Genomic DNA, 26147 nt, shown 5'->3' with positions numbered 1-26147 from the left:
GGTACGGTCAGCCCAATATTCGTGCCTGAGCCGAGCCATTATTGGGGAAAGGCACGATAGGCCGGCAAGCAGGCCGCCCAGCACGGCCCAATGCCAACTCTAGTCGTGGGGGAGCTCGATGTAAAAAAATAACATCAAAAAGTCTCATATTATTATATTTTAAAATTAGTACTCACCATCTGTTGTGTGGAAGCGTTGATATACCTTTTATTTAGCCCATGCTATGTTGGTATTTACTGTCCATAATATGCAATATTATCCGGCCACTTATAAAGATGATGTTTCATCTCTACACGATCGTTATGGAACATGAGTTTACACCTTAACTGGCTAACAAAAACCTCGATAATTTGTTTTCCTTTAATTCAAATACTCATATAGATGATAATCAATTAAACTAATTATAAGTAGGAGTATATATAGCACAAAAGAGTAATCAACTAGAGTCAAAACTAATTATAACCATTCAAGAATAAATGTTTTCCAACCTAAAATAATTTTGTGACGAAAGGGCTACATAATAGGATTATTGAAGTAGGTAGATGAATGATGAAGGTATCAGAAATAGACACAAAATTATTAAAACAATCATGGGATTTGTGGACCGAATATCTCTTGTCTACTGTTTAAGTAGTCACTTTGATGTTTTTTTATTATTGTTAATGGAATAATGGGTCATTAAACATGCCGACTTGGTAAGGGCTTTTGCTACTTCTCGTATTAAGCATCGTTAACTAACAAATAATACACATTAAAAGTGAATGACATTGTTGTATTTATGTCCAATAAGGCAATAATCCATGCAATTAGTATTAGTAAATCATTAGCAAATCAACAATTTTGGACATAGTTTGTTGCATGAAGCTTCAAACCATGCTTCCCATTGCCTATATTTAGTAATTCATCCGTCTTTGTCAATTGTTATCCTTTGTTTTTGACACAACAAACTAATAAAAGAGAAGATGACCAATTATAATATAACAACTGACAAGTGTACCAAATTGAGTGTGAAGGATAAAAAAAACTCATCAAATTTAATTTTAAAATAGAAGAAACAACAATTAACTGAGACATCTCAAAATAAAATAGGATAACAAATAACCGGGAGGGAGGTAAGATATTTTTTATTTTATTGTCCCACATTTCTTGTTTAAGATGGAAGATCCATAACAAAATCTAGGTATCATTTTGAAAATTGAAGCTTACTCATATAATTTTGGACTAGTAGGGTTTATGCTTTCGTTATCGAATGAAGTCGTGCCAAATTTGCAAGGGCAATTGGCCCAAAGGCCAAAACATATGAACTCGTTTGGTTGTGTGGATTACGAATGAAAAAATCTACGGAAAATTCACGCGTGAGTGCTTTAACTTTGTCATTTTTTGACGTGACCCAACTTTTTAAGTTTGTGTCATATCACCTCCATCTTTAATTTTCATGCACAACACATCTTTTTGTCGCTATAAAAAACGCAATTGTTCATAACTCCTAGACCGGAATTTGGAATGGGCCAATTTTTTTTCCTAAAATGATTATCTCGCCATAATCTACGATCTGAGAAAAACAAAATTGACGACAGACATTTTATAGGGTTTTTTTAACGAAAATCTCAAATCAACCATATCTTACGATCTTAAATTTCCAAATGACCATTTTCGTTTTATCAATTTATAGATCTCGAAAAGGTAATCAATCTGAAAAAAAATTAATCAATTCCGATCTCTGGTCTATGATTAATGCTCATTTGAAAATTTTAAGAACGATAAAGAAGACACGTTGTACTTGAAAATCAAATCTCAAGGATATCATGTGCACAAACTTAAAAAGTTGGATACCACGTGCAAAATGACAAAGTTCGAGGGTACCGCGTAAATTTTCCGAAAAATCAATTTTGAGAAGGGTCTATTCATTAAATTGTCATCATTATTTAAATGAGAATGTCCTAATTGTTTGTAGGGGTATAGGGTAATCTTTGTCAACCCCTAGGCAATTGGAAAAACATGCATGTATTCATTTCTCATATTCCGATCAAACAACTTTTGAGTAATTTACATGAATTGTCCAATTAGTTTCCTCTAACATTTAAGTCCATAATCAGAACATTGAGTCTAATCAATTGATAATATTTTTATCACTTTTATCAAGAATTTCCGGTCAAGGAATATTCTTTACGAAATAAGTTCAACATATGCATCGCTTCTCGTTGAACAAATAACCTACTAAACTGAAGAGTAAGCTGATCAGAATATCAGACGAAGAAAGAAATGATCGATCATGATGCAAATTAGGAAATGAAGGAAGATTTATTTTCAGTAAACAGCATAATTATGAACAATTTGCATAATATATGACCAAAGATCAATCTCAATGAATTCATTGATTAACAGAGTCCATCTCAAATAAATGAATATCAATCAATTTGTACGAACCAAATTCGAGAATTGTGATTGAAAAATCGAACAAATAGCAGATTATAAAGCTAGAAGAAACTCAGGACCAAAGATCTAGCGATTGATCCCACGTGAAATATGCTGACCTTTCCTCCCATAGCCGATAATTGAGAAAAGTTTAGTTTGCAGAGAATGCTAAACAAGAACACCAAACAAAATAAAAAAAATGGTTCTACTATGAGCCCGAGTTTTTGTTTAAGACGGATATGGAACCGGTGAAATACTGGGTATTATTCTAAAAAGCAGGTGGTCTTAATTATATACATTATACAATTCTAGGGAAAGTATTATATACACTGATTCAATTCCAATAAAAAAACAGCTTGCCGAAAACACCAGAACTGTTTTAGCTTCAAGGCTTAGGTTGTATGATGAAACCTTGGACTAGCAGTGCTAAAGTATAACCAGCCTCAGTGTAACGTATGGAGACTCGCATCTCTTCGTTGATGGTAGGCTTTGTCTCAAATTCACCTCCTGGAACCTGAACCCATTGATACCGTGGCAATGTACCAATATAACTATGCTGTGTCAAGGAGAGCTCATTACCTCTATGAGAGAGTTCGGTGAGGATGCTTCCAGAATCGTGCACTAAATCTGATGTATACATCACCACCCACATTATTTCATAAGTTACAGGCGAAGACAAATCGACGGTGTTGAATTTTCCATGTGCAATGACTTCAGGAGATTTAAGTTCAGCAACTGTCACTGATATCCCATCTTCACTGCAGCTCTCAAAAACAAGTAAACAAATCGATAAAAGATCGTCGGGTTTTTAAAAATATATCACACATAGATATGAAGTTATGAACAATAACATCATTGATATATAAGAAATGCTTACGCCTAGCTACATTTTCAGTGTAGCTGACAAATGGAAAAATTCTTGCAAAATACTCCTATGTTACTCCGACACTTCATTTAACTGCCGTGTCGAATTTAGACCACAAAATAGGAAAATTCACAAAATAGCCGTGTCTGACACTCCGACATGTGTCAGACACGACACCGTGTCGGAGAGTCGGAGTAACACAGGAATACTCTTTTCTTTGAAAACTTCCGCATTTCCTTTTTTGACGAATTCACTAACAAATGGGGTAGGAGGGAAATGGATCGGGATTGGGAGGATCTATTTTCCCTCCTCCAAGCCTAAAAATCTCTCCAACAAAGGAGAGGTTTGGAAACTCCCTTCCCCTCCCCTTCCCTTCCCTCCTCTCCAACTCCAACTCCCTCCCCCTCCCCCTCCCTTTCCCTTTCCCTCCACTTCTACTATCCTTCCAAATTCCAACTTCCTTCACTCAATTTGCTTCCAAATTCCCATATCCAAATAATGGATAAAAGTTTCCACTTTCCTATTTAGGACACTAATAATAAAAAAGGTCAGCCAGGTGCACGATAGCGTTCCCGCAAAGCGAGGGTCCGGGAAAGGGACCCGTCGCAAGGGTCTAACAGGGCCTAGCCATCCCTTGCCATTTTGGCAAGAGGCAGCTCTTTGGACTTGGAAACTGTGACGGTCACACATGAACACCTTAACCGGTGCGGCAAGGCTCCCCAATAGGACACTAATATAATACAAAAATTGAAGGGTGGTTGTGGTGGATTGTAATGGGTGCTTTGATGTGGGTGTCCTTTAGTATATTCTTTAGAGTTTAGAGCTCACTCCCTTTAAAAAGATGGAACTTTTCATAGAAAAGAAGGGAGTAATGCTTCCAAAAGAATACTCGTACTGCGGAGGAGCCAATGTTATTATCTCAATAAACAAAGATTTTGATACTTCTGAATTTACTTACAGACCTTTGTTCTCAAGGTGTTGCTTCGCTTGGCTTCCTAATACTAGTGACGATATCTCATGGAGCAAGCCCTAAGAAGGATTCATTAAGTTCTTTTACTCGGTGCTAAATCGTGTGGATAAGTTAGTGCCTTATTGGCCCGAGACTCTCTTTTTCTTGGAGAAGGTGTGATTGTGGTTCTTGCGGCTAAGTATCACGCTTTACTGATCTAGATATAGGAGATAATCTTCCTCTGATCTTGGGATTTCTAATGTAATTGCCCACATTAACATTGATCTCTTTCGAGTTTTCATGATTTTTCCAAATGTTGGCTTTTCCTCATAGTTAGTTACCAGAGGCAAATAAAATAGTTGACGTTAAGACCAACGTGGGACATTTAGTCCTACTCTCTTGAAGTAGGATGATAACAAGCGGTTTCCACCTTCCTCCCTCATCCGAAATGATGCAATAAGTTGATTCCAGATGATCAAAATAATTTGCTTTCCTTTATAAATAAAATAATTAGGTTGTACATACCTCTTTTCAAAACCCAACGTCTTCAGATCATGTACACTACGAATTCCAACATGTAAACTGCTAATTCCGTTTTTACTCAGGTGGAGGTTTGATGCATACACCATAAAGCAATTGTTGTAGATGTTCTGTCGCTCAACAATCCAGTATTTCTGCTTATCATCAAATATTTATTATTAAAAATGAATATACATTCATGTCACGTCTCTTGTATAGCGATAACAAAATAAGAAATTGTTAAAATCCACTATGTTTGATAATCACGGCTATTAATGCAATGGTTTCATGTAGAGCGAATATTAGCATGTATGGTATATCTCAAAATTTTCAGCACAAAACAACGAGGGTGCCATGCTCTATTTATATAAATGAAGAGTTACATATGAAAAGACACCTTCCAATATTTAACACTTATAAATTAGAGCATTCCAATATTATATTCTGCCTATCTTGCTTCATTTTAATTTAATGTTTAATTCATTTATCTAACTTCAGTGACGGATCCATATGACGATTTTTTTTAGCAAAACCCAAATAAATTTTGGGATGCGACTTAGTTTATTCACATGGATGAACTTTCCATCAGATTTTGAGTCGACGAAAATTACGTCGAGATTTCAAAGTACGTACGACTGTGTTGCTCCACAATCTAAGAGCACAAACAAATTAGTGAGTAATTTGCTATACCCATCATATTCAATGTGAAAGAATGACAAACTTTTGGCTCAGTTAAAAACAGAACAAAAAAACTTGCCTGCTGTTTTTTGTCCAGGAAAATACCAGTAGTGAGCAGCGCATAAAGCTTGCGGATGGAAGAAGTGTCAACAGGGGAATCAGCTCGGCGAATGATGGCTCCAAAATTGGAAGGTAGCCTAAGTTTCGGGGCTGACCACCCATGTATAGCCGCCTCTTGGATAAATGAGGCAGGAATTGCATAGAAGTCAAACTGTTGAAGTGTTGTAACAAATTCCAAGCTTTGGGGAAACTGCTTTAGACTCCAACATCTTTTAATCTCCAGTTTCTTAAGACACGGCAGAGCACCCTTGTGTATATTCCAAATTTGAAAATTAATAAGATTATCCAGATAGAGCTCCTCAAGCTGAGGAAATGACCCAGGTTTGCATACTAATCCGATTGTTTCAAAGGCATTAGATAATATGAGGCGCTTTAAGTGGGATAATGCCCCGAGAGCTGCCAATGGATCCTCATCCTTGAGCATGCTGTCCTTCAATTTTAGCGTAACTAGGTTAGTTGGTAAAATGGGAGACAAGGGCATCCGCACTTCTCCAATCAGTGTCAGTTTATGCAAGCGTCTCTGGTGACACAAAGGTTCCACATTGCTTAATGCTATCCCCTTTTGCAGTTCACAATGGAAAGTTTGGAGCCCATTGGATATGAGGTTTGGGTAACTGAAGGCAGCCTTCATTTCGCCCTCACTGCACACAACAATCTGCAGCTTTTTTAGTGACCTACCAAGTTTTGGAATCTCTCTAGACAGCCATTGTTGGCTCGCTTTGTCCTGCCTTACCCCCCACAATGTCTGAAGATTTGGTAAAGAACTCAGCCTTAACTCTCCTACGGTCCACGAACAGTCAATAGGCAAGAAGAGATGCCTAAGTAGCACAAGCTTCCACAAGACATTGGGGATCTCTATAATTGGTACTTTATCTTCTGAGACAATGTCTCTATAATCCAAGACCAACAGATACCTCAGTTTTCCAATTGAACCAGGGAGCTTTGTGATGTTTGTGCCTCTAATTTCAAGGTATCTCAGGTGAAGTAAGCTCCCGATCTGCTTGGGTAAGCTACCATTAACTGTCCTTATACCCCGCAGAGTCAACAACCTCAGCAGCTTATAGCTCTGGGGCACAATCATCAAGTCCAATGCTTCCGTGTAATTATGAATAGATTTCGGACTATTAGAATTTGTCAGCAATACAAGAGACCTCAGATACGATATTTTCGCAGGAAAGAAGTTGCTGCAGAAGTACAAAGGAAAGACAGTGAGATGCTAATCACAAGTAAATGACGCAGATGTGAGGGAAAGGAGGTCGAAGGTACGCAACCTTCCCTTATGTTAACAAGGGAGCATATGTTAACAACACAAAGAGGTGGTTTTTGAATCACCCAAAATTAAAATAGGATGAGAATTGCACCAAATGACTGCTATTTTACAATGGTAATTAAAAAAAGTGCAGCCATTTTATTGGGACATTTTTCTTTATTCCATCAGAATCCCGAATCAAAGCATTGAACTCTTCAACTCCAATGGAAATGGAATCTATAAATCTCATGTACATGAAAAATTATCAGAAAAGAAGCGAACACAATGACATGCATATTTTACAGATGCTAAAAAAATAATCTTCATCACCTGGAAAAAAGAGCTGCTCGACGTGGTTGGGTGGCGAATGCACACTTATCACTGAAGCCGAGTTCACTAACTTGGGAATAAATTTGTAGAAAACTCAATTCCTTGGCTTTCTTGAGGGCAACATCACGTAAAAGATCGTGCAAGCTGACGGCCTTTATTACTCCCTTACAATTGGTTCTCACTACTTGGATCAAGAAACGATGGCTTAGCTCCTCTAAATGCTGCATTGCTGCATCTTCTACAGACATGTCCCCTCGGGCAGAAACAAGACCTTCAGCTATCCACATCCGAGTCAACATTCCAACTGGAATTTTGAAATCTTCAGGAAATAAACTCAGATATAGAAAGCAAGGCTTGAGATAATAAGGCAGATCATCGTAGCTCAATGCCAACATATCCCCCACTCTGCCATACATGTGCGAGGCTATGTCATCCAGCCCTCTTGACCTTATGGCTTCATTCACCTGATGCCATTCAGCGATGCTGTCTTTCATGTGTAAAATACCAGCTAACGCCACTATAGCCAAGGGTAGGCCATCACATTTTTTTAGCATCTCCTTACCAAGATTCTCAAAGCTTGCTTCGCTGCAATGTCTATGATGATTTAGGGCGATCTTATGGAACAATTCCCACCCCTCCTCATCATTTAAAGGTGGTGGCTCATAATAGTATGTGTTTTGCTGAAGGTTCTGAAATAGAATTATGTCGCGATTGCGAGTGGTAATGATGATCTTGTTTCCACCATGCACATTACCCTGGGGGAGAGCGGGGAGTATTTCTTCTAAAACCTCTCTGTTCCACACATCATCTAAGACCACCAAGTAGGACTTTTTCTCCAAAATGCTGCGGACCTTGCTGATCAATTCTGGCACTCTCAGACTACTGGTCCCCGAATTGGCCAGGGTGGCTTCAGGGTCCACAACCTCCCTCAAGATCTCAGATAGGATGTTCAAGGTGCTCCACTCTTGTGATACTGATACCCATGCTGTACAATTAAAACATCCTACAATGTAAGGATGATTGTAGAGCTTTCTAGCCAAGGTTGTTTTCCCCGAGCCACCCATGCCAATTATCGATATAATGTTTATGTGGGTCTTCCCTTCATCAGTCAGTACTTCTAACAGCTTAGGAAGATCTTTATCCAAGCCAACATCAAACCTGCCATCATCATAAGGGTAGCTTGGTGGCCTTTGTCTCTTAAAGCTCACTAAGTCTGTGTCTCTTCTCAGGCCATAGTTATTAAATTTATCATACACACGTTTCAAGCTTCTACTGATTACCTGTATCTTCTCTCTTACTTGGTAGAAAAGGGGAAACTTGTAAAGGACGCCAGCGGATCTCATGAACCAGCTTTGATTACTCCGCCGGATCTTAAGTATGTATGTGTCGATCACATCCTCTGCATCATAAGCAAGCTTCCTTATTTGACGAACCGCAGCACCAATTTCTTTTTCTTCCTGTCTCGCATCAGCATCTTGGAGGTACTGCTGCATAAATTCAAGCTCATCTTTGAGGCCCTGAACTTCTTCTTCCACATTAAATAATGGCCTTGCCTCTTGGATAAGCTGGGACCCAATCCATTGAACAGCTGATACCACACTTGATGATGCCATGACTGCACTCTGTAAAACAAGGTTGTTAACAATTCACTCGCATCATAGGATAGAAACTTTCGGAATGGGTCACTGAACAAAGAACGAGGACTAGTTTGAAAATCTCGGCGAACCAATTTGAACTTGTACTCGAAGATCCCTATCGAATGAAATCTATCTAATAAGAGCAGATAATTAGAATACAAAACAAACAAAAGTGTACGTAGAAAGTAACAGTCAGTCGCTTCAAAGCGCGTCACAATTTTCATTATCAATTGAATGCAAATATGAGGTAGGACTTAGGAGTGACATGTAAATATTGTGAAAGAGGGTCACCGATTAAGAGAGGCAGATCGGTCATGCGAAGAGAGAGAGGCTAGTATTCAATTGAGCTGCTTGAGATAACAACACGGAATTCAGCATAGAGGGCTTATGTGCCAGCAATTTACTTATATCATAGAAGAAGAAGCACCTCAGTTAGCAACAATAACAATTTCAATATCACTCTTAACTTTATTTAAAGTCCTTGACTGCATAGAAAGATTAGTAGTCGATATAATAGAGTTTAATAATATTATAGACTTATTGTTTGTAAGATCTTGGACTCTTGGTCATTGATGAATAAATAACAGCCTTTGTAATTTTTCGCTGATGAATAGTGTCATGAAAGAAAACCTCTCCGTTAAAAAAAAAAAAAAACCCTCGAACAAAGATTTATTTCCACTTTAAAAAGATGTAAGGAACTAAAGACAGTTAACACAATTTAGGAAGTACTTACATGTTGGAATTTATATTTGTATAATACACCACCTCCACTGAGGGAAATTATTATCAGGGTTCGTCTTTATCCAAGTAAAGTTGTGCTCCTCATTCTTTCTAATATGCTCTTACTAATCGAGGGTAGTATAACAGGCAACTACTTTAAAGTTGTGTTTTTAGGATGAAGCTTTGGGATCAAAGCCCTTGCCTAAAAAAATCCAAGCTAACCAAATAAATAGACGACCCCAGAAAAATATTGTTGTGATCTCAGAGTGTAGGGAATAAGCTGAAAATTAAGAAATACTCCACTATAGGTTCAACTTAATGGGCTATTGTGTACTTAACACTAGTTGAGGTATTCTAGTCTTCCGATATCAGAGTTTACAGTATCTATGCTCGCACTTGTTCATTATATACATCAAAGGGAAAGTCTTCGGCAAGAAATAATGCATCAGTTCAAGTCAACATCCCACTCTCCTTCAACTATATTCCATTCAAACTTAGAGGATCTATTCAGCATCAACTAGTCTTTGATATCGAAAGGTTGACATTTGTCTCATTAAGATTCTCAGAAACAGGTTGAATCCAGAAAAAAATGTTCCATAAATTTATGTGGAAATGATGTCAGAATATTTTGCATAGTTTAATAAGAAGAACGTTAGTTCGCATATGAGTAAATGGCTCCCTTTTTTAAGAGGGACAAATGTAACACAATCAACGTAGTTTTACACAGTGGTTAAGAATGAGGTATTGGGAGAATCCTTTCACTGAACAATGTTCCCTCAAAAGTAAAACAAACAAAGTATAGTGGCTAAGATCAAGATATTGGTTAACTCCCGAATTGTCTACACGTGGTGACACAGAAAAAAAAATTATCTGCTCGTCCCAATCAAGTCAAATGAAAGCTTGCAAATGGCAATACTCTTCGCATATCATGTCCGACACTATAGAACATTGGTATGACACTTAAACGCCTCATTTTAAACCAAAATTTGTGGACTTTTCATAAAAACTAGCACAGTCCAACACTTGAATACGCATCCTACTGCTAAACGAGTCTTGATTAACAAAACTCATATTCATCACGTGTTGCCTAAATAGTAAATACTCCATCCGTCCCGCTCATTTCATTAAAAAAAAATTAAGCACAAAGAACTAAGAGATGAGAGAAAGTGTGCTTTTAGAAGTGTAAGGGGTTGTTTGGTTACCCATTAAATAACATAGAAATTTAAATTCACGTGAACTGTAAAATGGGTATATTGTTTGGTTACCCCAATTCACATGAATTGGAAGTTCCCATGAATTCCAATTCCTCCATAATGAAGGAAGTTGCTTACCTAGGCCCCCCTAGGTAAGTGGGAATGCCTACATGAATTGCACTTCCTTCATGGCAACCAAACAATATTTTCTAATTCACATGAATTCTAAAATCATGTGTTTTTTAACTTCCTAGGCAATACAAATTCCCACATACAACCAAACGAGTCCTAAAAAAAAAAGAAAAATAACTTGCATGTGATAAAAAATACGTCGAAATCACTTATACTCCTTCCCTCTCCAAATAATCTTCTTACTTTACTTTTCGAGACATTCCAAAATAATCTTCCTACTATACTTTTCCAATACTAAAAACTATCGGTTTTGTCTATAGTCCCCCATGTGATAAGAAATACATTGGATATCGGAATAACTTATACTCCCTCCCTCTCGAAATAATCTTCTTACTATAAATTTTGAGTCATTCCAAAATGATCTTCTATAGTCCCATTATACAAATATAAATTATTTTCCGCACATTTTACAACCAAAAAGGTTATCTTGGGATGAAGGGAGTACATTATTTAAAACGCAAACATAATCAAATGAACGAAGAATATACATAAATGATCGATACAAAGGGAGTATATCATATTGACGTGAATTACTCCGATAAAAACTAGCTTGATTAATAAAGGGATTTTCTACGGTGTACCCCTATGTTTTTTCCAATTCTACCATATACCCCGGTTTTTAAGAAACATCTAATATACCCCTAAACTCCAAGATTATTTCTTAAATACCCAAAGTATCCAAATTTGGGTTTTTTTAAGCGTTAAATATTGTCACATAAAAATGTATATTGATGAGTAAATGATGATTATGTTGATGGCTCAATGTATTTCAGATGAGTAATCAACTAAAACCAACCAAATATAATATTTAAAATTATAAAGTTTGGGGTGTGTTTGGATAGTAAAAGTGGAGGGGAAGGGAGGGAAGGGGGAAAGGAAAGGGAGAGAAGGGAAAGGGAGGCGGAATGGAGTGTGGGTGTTTGGATACAATTCCCTCCAAATCTTGCCTATTGGAGAGATTTTGATTAGGATTGGAGGACGGAAATTGGATCCCTCCAAATCTCTCTCCCTCCATTTCCCTCCACCCTCATTTAATATTCAAAGAAGGGATTTTAAATCCCCTACTCTACCTCCCTTTTTTCTCTTCCCTCCAAATGAGTCAATCCAAACACACATTTACACACCCTTAGGGTGTGTTTGGATTGAGTGATTTGGAGGGAAAAGGGAGGGGGAATAGGGGATTTGAAATCCCTTGTTTGGATAAGAAATGAGGGTGGAGGGGGAGAGGTTTGGAGGGATCCAATTACCCTCCTCCAAGCCTAATCAAAATCTGTCCACAATAGGCAAAATTTGGAGGAAAATTGTATCCAAACAACCACACCCCATTCCCCCTCCCCTTCCCTTCTCTCCCTTTCCCTTCCCCCCTACCCTCCCTTTCCTTCCACTTTTGCTATCCAACCAAATATAATATTTAAAATTATAAAGTCGAGGGAAAGGGAACGGAGGGGCAAGGAGGGAAGGGAAGGGGAATGGAGTGTGGTTATTTGGATACAATTTCCCTCCAAATCTTGGCTATTGTGGAGAGATTTTGATTAGGCTTGGAGGAGGGAAATTAGATCCCTCCAAATCTCTCCCCCTCCATTTTCCTTCACCCTCGTTTGTTATCCAAACAATGAAACAAGGGATTTCAAATTCCCTCCCCTCCCTTTCCTTCCACTTTTGCTATCCAACCAAATATAATATTTAAAATTATAAAGTCGAGGGAAAGGGAACGGAGGGGCAAGGAGGGAAGGGAAGGGGAATGGAGTGTGGTTATTTGGATCAATTTCCTCCAAATCCTGAAATTTCATGAGAGATTTTGATTAGGCTTGGAGGAGGGAAATTAGATCCCTCCAAATCTCTCCCCCTCCATTTTCCTTCACCCTCGTTTGTTATCCAAACAATGAAACAAGGGATTTCAAATTCCCTATTCTCCCTCCCTTTCTTTTCCTTTCAAATCCTTTAATCCAAACACACCCTTAGGATATTTCTAGAGACTTTTATAGAGTTTAGGGGTATCTTGTGTGTTTCTGAAAATCCGAGGTATATCGTAGAATTCGATTAAACACGGGGTACATAATAGAAAAACCCATTAATAAATTAGTTCTCCGTAGTGGCTTAGAGACAAATTGAAAAGTACAATTAGAGGAAAATCAACGGTATCATCGATCGTCAATAATTCAAACCTTAAATTAATCTATCACAGATAAATACAGTGCATATATACCAAAGGAATTGACTATTGAGGAATCAAACAAAGTGGAAAGTAAAGTAGTTGAATAATCAAAGTCGTTGAAATAAAATAAAAATGAAAGGGACATACAATACAGAGGAATAAAAAGATGGCGGTCGGCGGCGTAGAAGGAAAAGCGCTGTTGGTGGAGGACGGTGGACTAGAGGTGATGGTTGCGACGCCATTTTCGCCAGTTTGGTTTAGAGTGGTATTTTGATCGTTGGATCGTGTTAGTATTCAATCTCCTAACTCCCAAGAGAGTAGAGACTAGGCACATTTGGGGGTGGCAATTGGGTTAGTCGGATTGGGGTTTGGGCCGGGTTAAGCCTGGTTGGGTCATATCTGTGCCGGGTTTAAGTGGGTTAGCCTATTCTTTCGGGTTGAGTATGATTGGGTTCGGGTTGTTATTGGGTCGGGTCATTTCGGGTAAATTATGTATCGGGTCGGGTCATTATCGAGTCTGGTTACTTTAACACATTATTTCAAGTTTTGACCAGTAAATTAAGTTTTTAAGCATTATTTCGTTTAGTTACTTCATTATTAAGTCAAACCTATCAAATCTAAATGCTAAATCATTTTCATTTTGATCATTATTAGGCTTAATAATTGTCGGGTCTTTAATTTAATCGGGTCAATATCGGGCCGAGTCAAAATCGAGTGGGGTTTGGTTCAGGTCACTGATTCTCGAGTCGTGTCGGTCGGGTCGATTTTGGTTCGCAAAATTCTCGGGTTCTATCGGGACGAGTTTTCTCGGGTTCAAGTCGGGTCACTGGAAACACGTCAGACTTGTCAGCTTTAGGCACATAGGCACGATGGTGTTTGACACTTTGTACCAAATACCCATGTTCTTTAATGGGAAAACTTTAAATGATCATGGGTCGTGTTTACGAATTTATAAAATGACGATTCTTTTTTTTTTCAGATCGATCATCTTTTTTAGAACTCTGATTTTAAGAAAAATGTCGAGTTTGGAACTCGTGAGTCGTGACCAAGAAGAGATAATATGGTCACTCAAAGTTTGTTCGTTCAAAAAAAAAAAAACTGACATACAAAAACTCTTAGCCACGGGAACCAAATGCAACAATTTTTTTTTTTCAAATCGTTGTTCTCGGAAAGATGACCGAGTTGACAAAAGAATCGTCATTTTATGAACTCGTAAACACGAGTTATGATCATTTAAAGTTTTCCAGTTCAAAAAATGGGTATTTTGTACAAAATGTCAAACCTCGGGAGTACCATGTGAATTTTTGCGTTTGATAAATTTGTTGGGAGGGCCGTCAAAATATGACTCGACCCTAATTTACACTTTTTTTTGGTACATAAAAGGAGCAAGGCCCGGAAATATAAAAACGAGTAATTAACTATTGAGCAAGGGAAGGCCACTCCAAAGATGTCTTCGCGGAGGATGGATCGCAGCTATGATGATGGAGTGATGGACTATCTCAAATGGCGATACTAGTTGATGAGGAAACTTCTTTGTTGGCTAGTCAATCACTTGCTCTATTTGCTTCTCGGTAAATGTGCTTTATTTTTAAGGACCTCGTCCGAGTAATTGATCTTCACGCATGAAATTCACACATGGCATTGTCCATATGTATTAGTAGCTTATCGATACGAACAAAACGAGCTATTTCAAGTCCGTAAAGTAAGGCTAGAAGCTCTGCTCTCATGGAGGAGCATGAACCACGGGAGAAGTAGAAGGCGGAAATAAAATTACTCGAATCATAACGGAAAATCCTTCCACATCCTCCTGGACCTAAATTTCTCTTACCGGCTCCGTCTGTACTAAGGAGAGTCCATCTGTGTGGTGCCGGACTCCACCTTATATAAACTTCCTTGCAGATCGAACTAGGAAACGGAATGAAGAGAGCATACTTATCGAGCACACACTCGGATGCTTCGAATTGCTGCTGAAGGAAATGAATCAGTTTTGAACCGGATTATTTTCGTATCTCCCGTAGACGATATTATTTCTCCATCTCCATAACCACCATGTAATTGCAAATTTCAAAGACCAAATTGATGAAGCCGGGGAGAAATTGTTGCTTGCATTTCTTTTGTTATCCAATCCACGAATGTCCCACTATAAAAACGAATTGCTAGTAGCAAAGTCTCCCAACTTGTTCCAAATATCTCGAGAAATAGGGCAGTGACGAAGCAAATGGTCAGCCGTTTCCTCTTCCTCTTCCGAGAGACAGGGTAGGCATAAAGAATCATCAGTTAAACTCTGTTTCACTCGATTGTAGTTACACACCAATCTATGATGATGGAGTGATGGACTATCTCAAATGGCGATACTAGTTGATGAGGATACTTCTTTGTTGGCTAGTCAATCACTTGCTCTATTTGCTTCTCGGTAAATGTGCTTTATTTTTAAGGACCTCGTCCGAGTAATTGATCTTCACGCATGAAATTCACACATGGCATTGTCCATATGTATTAGTAGCTTATCGATACGAACAAAACGAGCTATTTCAAGTCCGTAAAGTAAGGCTAGAAGCTCTGCTCTCATGGAGGAGCATGAACCACGGGAGAAGTAGAAGGCGGAAATAAAATTACTCGAATCATAACGGAAAATCCTTCCACATCCTCCTGGACCTAAATTTCTCTTACCGGCTCCGTCTGTACTAAGGAGAGTCCATCTGTGTGGTGCCGGACTCCACCTTATATAAACTTCCTTGCAGATCGAACTAGGAAACGGAATGAAGAGAGCATACTTATCGAGCACACACTCGGATGCTTCGAATTGCTGCTGAAGGAAATGAATCAGTTTTGAACCGGATTATTTTCGTATCTCCCGTAGACGATATTATTTCTCCATCTCCATAACCACCATGTAATTGCAAATTTCAAAGACCAAATTGATGAAGCCGGGGAGAAATTGTTGCTTGCATTTCTTTTGTTATCCAATCCACGAATGTCCCACTATAAAAACGAATTGCTAGTAGCAAAGTCTCCCAACTTGTTCCAAATATCTCGAGAAATAGGGCAGTGACGAAGCAAATGGTCAGCCGTTTCCTCTTCCTCTTCCGAGAGACAGGGTAGGCATAAAGAATCATCAGTTAAACTCTGTTTCACTCGATTGTAGTTACACACCAATCTACCCCTAATTTACATGTGTGGTAGTGCTTCATGCTTAAGATCTCGTGACCTAGGCCAAACATGGGCGTTTTGGCTGGCAAACACTACTACAAATCCAGGCAACTACAACGCCCCTTTAACAACGATTATTCACGAAAATCACAATAGACGTTGTAGAATGTATGGCGCGAATTTTACTAAAATAAATTACAACGGGTATGGTTATAAAAACCGTTGTTATTAGTTTTAACAACGGGTCACCCATGCACAACCGTTGTTAATAATTTGGCGCAAAATTGGCGCAAATTTAGTGAAAAGTAATCACAACGGTTGATTTTGGAACCCGTTGTTAAAACTTATTTAACAACGGGTGTTTTCTACAACCGTTGTTAAAACATATTTCACAACGGTTGTTGTTTAATAACCGTTGTCAATACCTTCCATACTATAAACCACACAAACACAAGTCTGCTGCAGCCACAAAACACAAACCTTAATACACAAACACAAACCCGGCGAAGACCAAACACAAACACAAAACACACACTTTCTCATCGTCTCTTTTATCTTCTCGCCGTCACCACTTGATTTCATCGTCTCTTTACGTACGTTATGTAATTATCAGGTTTGTTTCATCGTCATTATTTTATTTTTCTAATTATTTCATTTCCATGTATGTGTTTTTATCGACCATTAGGTTCCGTTCAGCATCTGCTAATTATTTCATTTCCATGTATGTGTTTCTAATTATTTCATTTCCATCTTCTTTGGCGTCCTTGACGGATCGAGCATAGTAAGAGTCTTAAGGATGATATATATATCATTCATTTTGTTGGAGTTTGTTTTAGCAGTTAGGGTTTGGAGAATATATTGAGATAATGGAAATGCATGTTAGTTGAGATAATGCAATGTATTTATACTAATGTGTGGGTTGAGTTGTTTTTTAATTAATATATATGTTAGGAAGTTAACGTTGTGCCATAATCAGCATCATCATATCTCTCAATGCTGCTTCAAATCTTATTGGACAGTGATGGCAGTAATAATCTGGATCTTGATGATGACTGATAGATCTATGGAGTTGAAAAAATGGAAGCAAATCAAACAAGCATAACTCAACACTTTCAAAATGATCATTTCATTTAATTTTAAACCAAATACATTACAAGAAATTATCGAAATCAAAAGATGTATAATAAGCCGGAACAACCCCGGTTAAGCGTAAAAAGCGCTTCTCAACCTGCCACCAATCACGCCACTCTGGTATACCGCTAACTTCCGGGTCATTGGCTTCATATTTTGCAATAACAGATTGAATATATGCAAGGACACGACTTGCATGTGGAGATAAGGTTGGAAGAGTACAACTCAACATATCTCTGGGGTCACCAAGTTGCGAAGTAACAGTAGCCGACTAGGGTATGAAGATGATGATGATGATGAGGCTTTGTTGACAAGCCGGACCGCTTCACGCCTCTTAATCCAATAATTCCGTTGATGTTCAAGGGATGCTTTGATTAATGGGTGTTGATCGGCGGAAGCTTGGCGAGAACCTTCCCATCATCTTCAATCGTTTGTGTAAGCCATTCTTCGTTGTTGATAAAATTAGGGTTCATTGCCATGTTGTTTCAATTAATGAATGTTAGTAAAGGATGCTTTAATATGTTGGTAAATGATGCTTTAATATTTATAGCTAGTAATATTTAATTTAATTTTTTTTTATTTTTTAAGAACAAACAACAACGGTTATTTACAAACAACCCGTTGTCTTTAGTTATAACAACGGTTTTGTATATTAAAACCCGTTGTTATAACTTTCCCCCCAAAATTGAGTCACACTTTCCACAACGGGTTTTTATATTTAAAACCGTTGTTAATAGTTTTAACAACGGTTTCCTTAAGAAAACTAACCGTTGTTAAAACCTTCTACAACGGACGCTTTAACAACGTCCGCTTTTTTATATAACAACGGTTTTTGACCGTTGTTATAGCCTGTATCTGTAGTAGTGAAAGGAGACTATTAGATAAAAAAGTTGACATGTTTAAACTAGATTTGCAGAAAGCCTATGATACAATAGAATGGCAATTTGTTGACCAAATTCTAGAGGCTCTCAAGTTCCCACAGAAGTTTAAAGGAATGATCATGGAATGCCTTACTACTCCAACCTATACTTTAATTTTCAAGGAAGAAGAGGCTTGAGGCAGGGGGATCCTATGTCTCCTCTTTTATTTTGTATCTGTATGGAATATCTTACTAGATTAATGGACTTTGCAACTAGAAAATGGTATTTTAGATATCATCATTTATGTAAAAGTCTTAAGTTGAATCACCTGTTGTTTGCTAATGATCTCCTTATATTCTGTAAAGGAGATGTGCAGTCTATTATGCTGATTCTCATAGTCATGGCAACCTTTTCTGCATCTTCTGGTTTGAAAGTTAATGCTGCTAAATCTGAGGTTGTGTTCAATGGGGTATCAGATGGCTTGAAAGAGGATATTATACAAGTCTCAGGGTTTAAGGAAGGTGTCCTGCCATTCAATTATTTGGGGGTACCTATTCAACCTGGTAGACTGCAACGAAAAGATTGCAATGTGTTGATTGACAAAATTGTGACAAGAATAAGAGGAATAGGGGCAAGGAAACTTAGATATGTTGGGAGGCTCATTCTAATTAACTATGTTCTGAATACCTTGCATAGATACTGAGCCTCTATCTTTTTAATCCCTAAATGTGTTGTTAACAAAATTGAAGCAATCTGTAGGAATTTTTTGTGGGATGGTGGAACTGAGTATCACATATCACCGTTGGTGGCTTGGCAAGAAATCTGCTGCAGTAAAAAAGAGGGTGGTCTGGGGATAAAGAATGCTGGGGTGTGGAATGTAGCAAGTGTGGGGAAATTAGTAAACTGGTCGTACACAAAAGCTGATAGACTTTGGATCTTGTGGATTGGCCATGTTTATTTGAAAGGTACATCATGGGAAAACTATCAACCTTCTCCTGACTCCAACTGGAACTGGAGAAACATTTGTAAGATTTGAGATGTGTTCTCTGGTGGATTTCAGGGTACTCAGTGGGTGATGCAACCTGCTGGTTGCACTGTAAGTTCTGAATATTGTTGGATGCAGGAACCACACCCCCCCCCCCCCCCTTCCAATGGTATAAAGAGGTCTCGGATTGTTGGAACATACCAAAACATGTGTTTGTTGGCTGGCTAATTCAGAGGAAGGCTCTAAATACTCGAGTTAAACTAGCAAACATTGGTGTCAGTACGTCTGATAGATGTATTCTATGTGAAGGAGCTGAGGAATCACATGAGCATTTGTTCAGTGACTGTGTTTATAGTAGAATGGTAATTGCAGGAGTGGAACATTAGCTTCATCTTAAACTAGATGGCAGGAATGGAAACTGTTCACAGAACAAGAAGAGAATTTGCAGGATGGCGAAGATGGCTACTTGGGATAACATATGGTTTGAAAGAAATAACTGTCGCTTGGAAAACAAGTTAAGGAGGCCTGAGATTCTAGTTATTGACATTATTAAACAAGTGCACAATCGTATCATTCAAAAGCTAGATGGGAAGACAGCTTCAAAGGATCGAAATTGGCTAGCTTTGCTTCATATTTGTATCTCGTAATATGGTAGCCTTTTAGTTATGTTTTGTCAAATATGGACTATGATGTAATTGTTTCTATTTTAATACAAAGCTCACATTTCATCAATTTTTTTTTTTTTGACATTTTTACCGATTCATTGATGTTATACCCAGAATCTAAATTGGAAATACATCAACACCAAAATGCCATTGTAGCTGCATCTACACGAAAACAAATACGAGTATAACCTTAACAAGAAATCTACATAGTATAAAAACCAAGTTTTTTCTTGACTTTTGATTGGCTACTCAATTTCTATATGTGGGTCCCCCCATATTTCTTATTCTATTTAATTACTCTCTCTTCTCAATCTAATTCCTATTCTTATATTCTATTTCTATTTTAATTACTTATGTCAAAACATAAGTTTATACGTTAAAATGTCACAATTTATATAAAATGTTGCAATTTACATACATTCAACGGGTCTAATATGTCAAATATCTTTAATATAATTCTAATAAAATACGATTGTATATTATCTGATATTCAAATATAATATTTATCAAATATTCGAATCTCCAAATATGGACTATTTATATTGTCACGGTATGAACACTGAATCACGCTCAATTATATGTTCATGTATCATATGATAGCGCATGCTATTACCACCCGTGCATTTTTTTGCACGGGTATAAAACTAGTTTCCAAAAAATCAATGATTTTTTTTACGACAATACTACATATATACGGAGTATAATATAATAAGAATATTTGGGAGTATCATTTCTAATCTATATAGCTGTATATTGAACAATATTGTGGAATCTTCACAGGATGATACAATATTTTTATTATTGTCATGTAAATATTAGGTGTATAATATCTTGGCTATATTAGTAAACCAAATAATAGGCTACCATGTTTGTAGGCATAATATGAGGAAGTGAATATTATGTAAAGTAGTATATAAGCTATGATGTAAGGAGTAGTTGATTATCAAGAATATACACAAACAATCTTTTCCCATCCTTAGCGTTTTGTTTTCTTTCATGGCATCAGAGCATTAATCCTGGCTCTTTTGTTCTTTTAAAAAAAAAAAAAATAATAATAATACAATAAACAGAACGATGACACAGGTTGGAGCTTTAGTCAAATCTGAGAAAAAGCAAGAGTTCATACCTCCTTCATCTCCTCTATACTTGCATCCTAGCGAAAGCACAGTCCTATCTCTGACTCAAATAATTTTTGATGGAGATAATTATCAATTATGGGCAAATGCAGTCCGGAACGGTCCCGATGCTAAAAAACAAATTAAGTTTCGTCGAGGGTACCATCAAAAAAACCGGAAGTGGTGGAAGGCGAGGCAGAAACTCTATAAGCCGTTGCTTGACGTCAATGCAACATTATGATAAAGGCGTGGCTACGGAATTCGATCCACCCAAAACTTCATTCTAGCATAGCCTTTTCAGAGACTGTCGTGGAGATTTGGAAGGAATTGCATGATCGATATTCCACGGGTAATGCGCCTCGAGTTCATCAACTCAAGAGTGATTAAAATGATTGCAAGCAAGAAAAAAATCAATCAGTAGTCGAGTATTATACTCGGTTGAAGGCTATTTGGGATGAGTTAGAAAATTACAGCAAGGTCCCTCACTGTACTTGTGGAGCCGCTGCCGCGATACTCAAGGAACGAGAAGAAGCGAAGGTACATCAATTCTTGATGGGGCTCGATAATACGCTCTATGGCCAGATTCGCTCCAACTTATTAATGGAAGACGAAGTTCCTGCTTTAAGCCATGCCTATGCACTTGTACACCGTGAAGAAAGACACCATGCTGTTACCAAGGAGAAGGAAGTCTTGGCGGAAGCGGCCATGGTCGTGCAGATTACAGAAGGTCCGAGCACTGACAGAAACAAGACTTACGATTGGGACAAGGATGGTGAATATATCAAGGTTATCCGCTGCATTCATTGCAAAAAATTATGGCACACGGAGGACAAGTGCTGGGAGAAACACGACAGAGGAAGAGGTCGTGGGAAGCGTGGAGGACGCGGCAGGGGTAACAGAGGCCGAGGCAACCAGCAGGCGCATGCTGCTACCGTGACGGAAGAGGAAAACTTAACTACTGATGAAGTCGTCCAGTTGCGGAGTCTTTTAAAGAAGGGCGAGAGCAGTAAGCAAACCTCAGGTATGAATAATAACAATTACGGTCATTGGTTACTCGATAGCGGGTGTTCGCATCACATGACAGGTAGACGGGAATTGCTAGTCGATGTTTGGAAGGACAAGGCATCCACCGTAAGCCTACCAGACGGGTCACGGAGGCTGCTCGAGTAATTTTAAATGACAATTTTACGTTGAAAGACGTGCTTTACGTTCCGTCGTTAACTTGTGATCTAATTTCTATACAACAATTAATTACGGAAAACAATTGTGTTGTGACCTTTTATAATGATCACTGTGTGATACAAGACCAATCTACGAGGATGAAGATTGGGAGGGGTGAGCACAGTGACGGAGTCTATTATTTCAAAGGAGAACAAGGACATATGGCTGCTCGAGCAAATGTAAGCACGAAAAGCTTATCGGGGGCACATTATTTTCTTACTATTGTTGATGACCGTAGTAGATATGTTTGGGTACGATTAATGCGTGATAAACACGAAGTAAGCCAACTTATGATCAATTTTTGTAAAATGGCCAAGACACAATTTGGGAAGGAGGTTAAGGTAGTGCAAAGCGACAATGGGACCGAATTTTTGTCCAATACTATGAAGGATTTTTATAATGAGCATGGCATGATTTTTCAAACTAGTCAAGTCGATACCCCAGAACAAAATGGTAGAGTAGAACGAAAACACCGATACATCTTGGAAAAAGCGAGAGCCCTTCGTTTCCAAGGAGAATTACCTATCGAGTTTTGGGGAGAATGTGTCTTAACCACTGTGTACTTGATAAATAGGACACCTACCCGATTACTTGACGGTTTAACGCCTTATGATGTCTTGTATGGAACTCACCCCACTTTTGATAATGTTCGAGTTTTCGGTTGTGTGTGTTATGCTCATAACAAAGATAGACCCAAAGACAAGTTTAATAAAAGGGGTAAAAGGTGCATTTTTGTTGGTTATTCTAGTAACAAAAAGGGATGGAAGGTTTACGATTTAAAAAGAAAGTGCATTTTTGAGTCAAGAGACGTTATCTTTTATGAAAATGTTTTTCATTTTGCTCATAATTATTCCATGCCCCAACAAGATATTAGCCAAATAAATACACCAACCACACCCCCTTTTGTTGATGACTTACATATCCCACGTGAGGTAGAGCATGTTCTAACCAATAAAGGATCACATATTGAAATCACTGGGAATGATAAAAATGAGAGCAAGATGGCAGAAGCAGAACCGAGTACTTTCCATGATGAAATTAGGGAAGAAATAGTAGCCACACCCATCACAGATAACGAAAATACCAGTGGAGAGGAACCTCTTCATGAGCAGGTTGATAGTAGTGAAGAAACAGCCATAGGAAGAGGAGCTCGACAAAAGTTCGACCCTTATTGGAAGAAGGATTACATTTGCAAATCGACTTGGATTATCAACTCCACTGGTAATGCTCACTCCTCACAATCGTCATCCAAAGTAAAAGGTACCCGCTATCCCTTGATTAATTATGTCACAACAAATTGCTTTTCTGATAATTACAGGACCTTTCTAGCAAAAATTGACGAAATCCGTGAGCCACGAAATTACCATGAAGCATCGAAAGTAAAAGAGTGGCAGGAGGCAATGGGAAAAGAATTTGATGCACTTGAGATGAATAGAACTTGGAAGGTTGTTGATCTCCCAAAGGGTAAGAAACCGATAGATTGCAGGTGGGTGTACAAAATCAAGTACAAAGCTGATGGCACTATCGAAAGGTACAAAGCAAGGCTAGTTGCACAAGGATACACTCAAGTGGAGGGCGTAGATTATCATGAGACTTTTGCGCAGATAAGTGCATATTTTATATACTTTCATCCCCTATATTAGCTCTATTTTATTTGTTATTTAACACTTATCATAGTGTCATAAGCTAATATTTGTTGTTCTAGTGTATTTGCTTGTCTTAACATGTTTTTGTAGGAATCTAAGCATTTAAAAGCTTTTTCCTATCATTTTGTACACTACGTCCACTAAGCTAAACAAGACCTAATATTGGACTAGCATGGAAGTGTTTGAATGGGTGTTTGCATGAAGATTTGTTGGATTGAAGTGAGAATTACAATTCAAGCCTAATGCAAAAGTCAAAGCCCAATGTTCAAGTCCAAGTCAAGGTGGAAAGCATAAGATTCCAACATGCTTAGGATACTTTTTGGGAGCTCTAAACATGATAGATGAAGCATTTACCCGGGTGCATTAAGGATCATTTATCGCAAACATTGGATTCCTTCAAGCATTAAACAAGAATTTAAGCCAAAATACCCGGATAACCACGACCACGATCGGGGCCGCATGCTCATTGATTGTTTACGTTTTCCTTCTCCTCTCCTATAAATAGGAGAGGTATTCCAAGGCTTATGCATCCAATTTTACGTCTCATTTTACATTACAATAAGCCTTAAGCACTATATTTCTCTCATTAGTTTTCTTATTAGTTTTCAATATTGTTAAGCATTTGGTTCTTAAACATTTGGTTCTTAATACATTTTCAAGCATTTGGTTATATATTGTTCTTCCATACAAGATCATCTCCTTAAGGTATTTCTATATAGTTTACATTTTTATATATCTATTTAGTTTATATTAGTTTATAATAAAGCACTCTAATTAGATTACTTTAGTTTAATTTCTTTTACATGTTAAATCATTTAGTTCATATAAATCACTCAATCATGTTTACCATTTCTCTTTATATAGTTTATAATTTACACCTTAATATGAGTAGCTAAATCTCTTAGTCTAAGGGCTAGGGGAGCCATGCATAAATCAAATATGTAACATGATAAAATAGGTTAATAATAATATTGTTCAAATTGCTTCTATCACATGCTTGTGCCATAACGTTTAATCTTTGTTTAAGGCCTTATTCAATTGATTAAGTTTGTTCATTCGTTCTATAAGTCGAGAGGCACGGAATCGAATTAGACTAAGCATGTATAGTAGGACGACCTAGCCATGGACGAGAGTTTCTCTATGACCCGGTCTATGGTTGACACTAATATCGTAAGATGGGTGTCTCTAAGCCTAAGCAATTGACAATGTTATTAGTACCGAATTTATCATGATCGTATTTTTACCCTTGCATGTGTGACCCGAACCCCTTAGACTCTCCTTTTAATTATATAACTTACATCGTAGTTTTTATTAATCATCAAACAAACGATTCAAATCAAAATCGAAATCGACCTTGATAAGAATCTACCCATAGCAATTCACGACGTAATTCCCGTTTCCTTGTGGTTCGACACCTATTACTACATTAATTTGTGTCTAGGGTATAAATATTATTTTTGCATAGGTACGCGATAAGCCTATCATGCGCCCGTCGTCAAGATGACGAGTGTCCGTTGCTTGCTCGCAGTGGCGGTTTCAAAGGGATGGTCCATTACTCAATTAGACGTCAATAATGCATTTCTCCATGGAGATTTGGATGAGGAAGTATACATGCGAATGCCACCTGGTTTCGAAAGGGGAGGTTCAACCAAAGTTTGCAAATTAATGAAGTCATTATATGGGCTCAAGCAGGCTTCTCGGAACTGGTTTGCAAAATTAACAGACTCATTAACGAGGTATGGGTTCACTCAATCGATGGCTGATTACTCGTTATTCACTTATAATAAAGATGGCATTTTTATTGGAATCTTGGTTTACGTCGATGACATGATAATTGTAAGTGATAGCGAAGAAGCAAGTGACCGCCTCAAATGTTTCCTTGATCGTAGCTTTGGTATAAAGGACCTCGGAAGACTAAAATACTTTTTGGGAATTGAAGTAGCAGCCGGGTCCAAGGGACTTTTTCTTAGCCAAAGAAAGTATGCCTTAGAAATTATTAAGGAGGCAGGGTTGGAAGGAGCGAAGCCAGTTGATATACCCATCCAACCTAATCATCAATTAGCTTTGGCAAGCGGAGAATTGCTACACGACCCTATGAAGTATAGGAGATTGGTAGGACGGCTCATTTATTTGACCATTACGAGACCCGACTTAATGTATGCAGTTCATATTCTGTCTCAATTTGTGCATGCTCCACGGAAAGAGCATTGGGATGCCGCATTACGAGCAATAAGATACATTAAAGGAAGTCCGGGAAAGGGGATTGTGATAGAGCGTAATAATGATTTATTGTTGCGTGGATACTCGGACTCAGATCATGCGAGGTGTCCGTTGACGAGGAGGTCAATTACC

General features: G+C 38.0%; 1 protein-coding gene across 2 annotated transcripts; it reads right to left on the bottom strand.

Annotated features, from left to right (window-relative positions):
• Positions 1-2603: 2603 nt before the first annotated feature.
• Positions 2604-13333, bottom strand: LOC141599197 (putative disease resistance RPP13-like protein 3). 2 transcript variants are annotated; one of them, XR_012523755.1, is made up of 5 exons: positions 13170-13332; positions 7126-8747; positions 5506-6730; positions 3490-4903; positions 2604-3347 (listed from the first exon to the last, which is right to left on the bottom strand). XR_012523755.1 is itself a non-coding variant. In XM_074419136.1 (5 exons), exons 2-5 carry the CDS (start codon positions 8736-8738, stop codon positions 2801-2803), a joined length of 3360 nt encoding a protein of 1119 aa, XP_074275237.1. In that variant the 5' UTR covers positions 8739-8747; positions 13170-13333; the 3' UTR covers positions 2604-2800. The 2 variants fall into 2 exon arrangements, 1 of the variants encoding a protein (XP_074275237.1); XM_074419136.1 differs by having other exon boundaries at positions 2604-3173; positions 4755-4903; positions 13170-13333.
• Between the last annotated feature and the right edge of the window lie 12814 nt (positions 13334-26147).

This window comes from Silene latifolia, chromosome 9, assembly GCF_048544455.1.
Source record: "Silene latifolia isolate original U9 population chromosome 9, ASM4854445v1, whole genome shotgun sequence".
NCBI classification, from domain to species: Eukaryota; Viridiplantae; Streptophyta; class Magnoliopsida; order Caryophyllales; family Caryophyllaceae; genus Silene; species Silene latifolia.
Note: the sequence above shows the minus strand (reverse complement) of the source record. Positions and strands in the feature narration are given on the sequence as shown.

Excerpts from the sequence above, each read along its gene's own strand:
- LOC141599197 (XM_074419136.1), bottom strand. The coding sequence starts at position 8,738 with ATGGCATCATCAAGTGTGGTATCAGCTGTTCAATGGATTGGGTCCCAG. Across the intron at positions 4,904-5,505 it reads TCCTGGACAAAAAACAGCAG|AAATACTGGATTGTTGAGCG; the intron begins GCAAGTTTTTTT and ends GATGATAAGCAG. Across the intron at positions 3,174-4,754 it reads ACGTTGGGTTTTGAAAAGAG|TGAAGATGGGATATCAGTGA; the intron begins GTATGTACAACC and ends TGAGAGCTGCAG.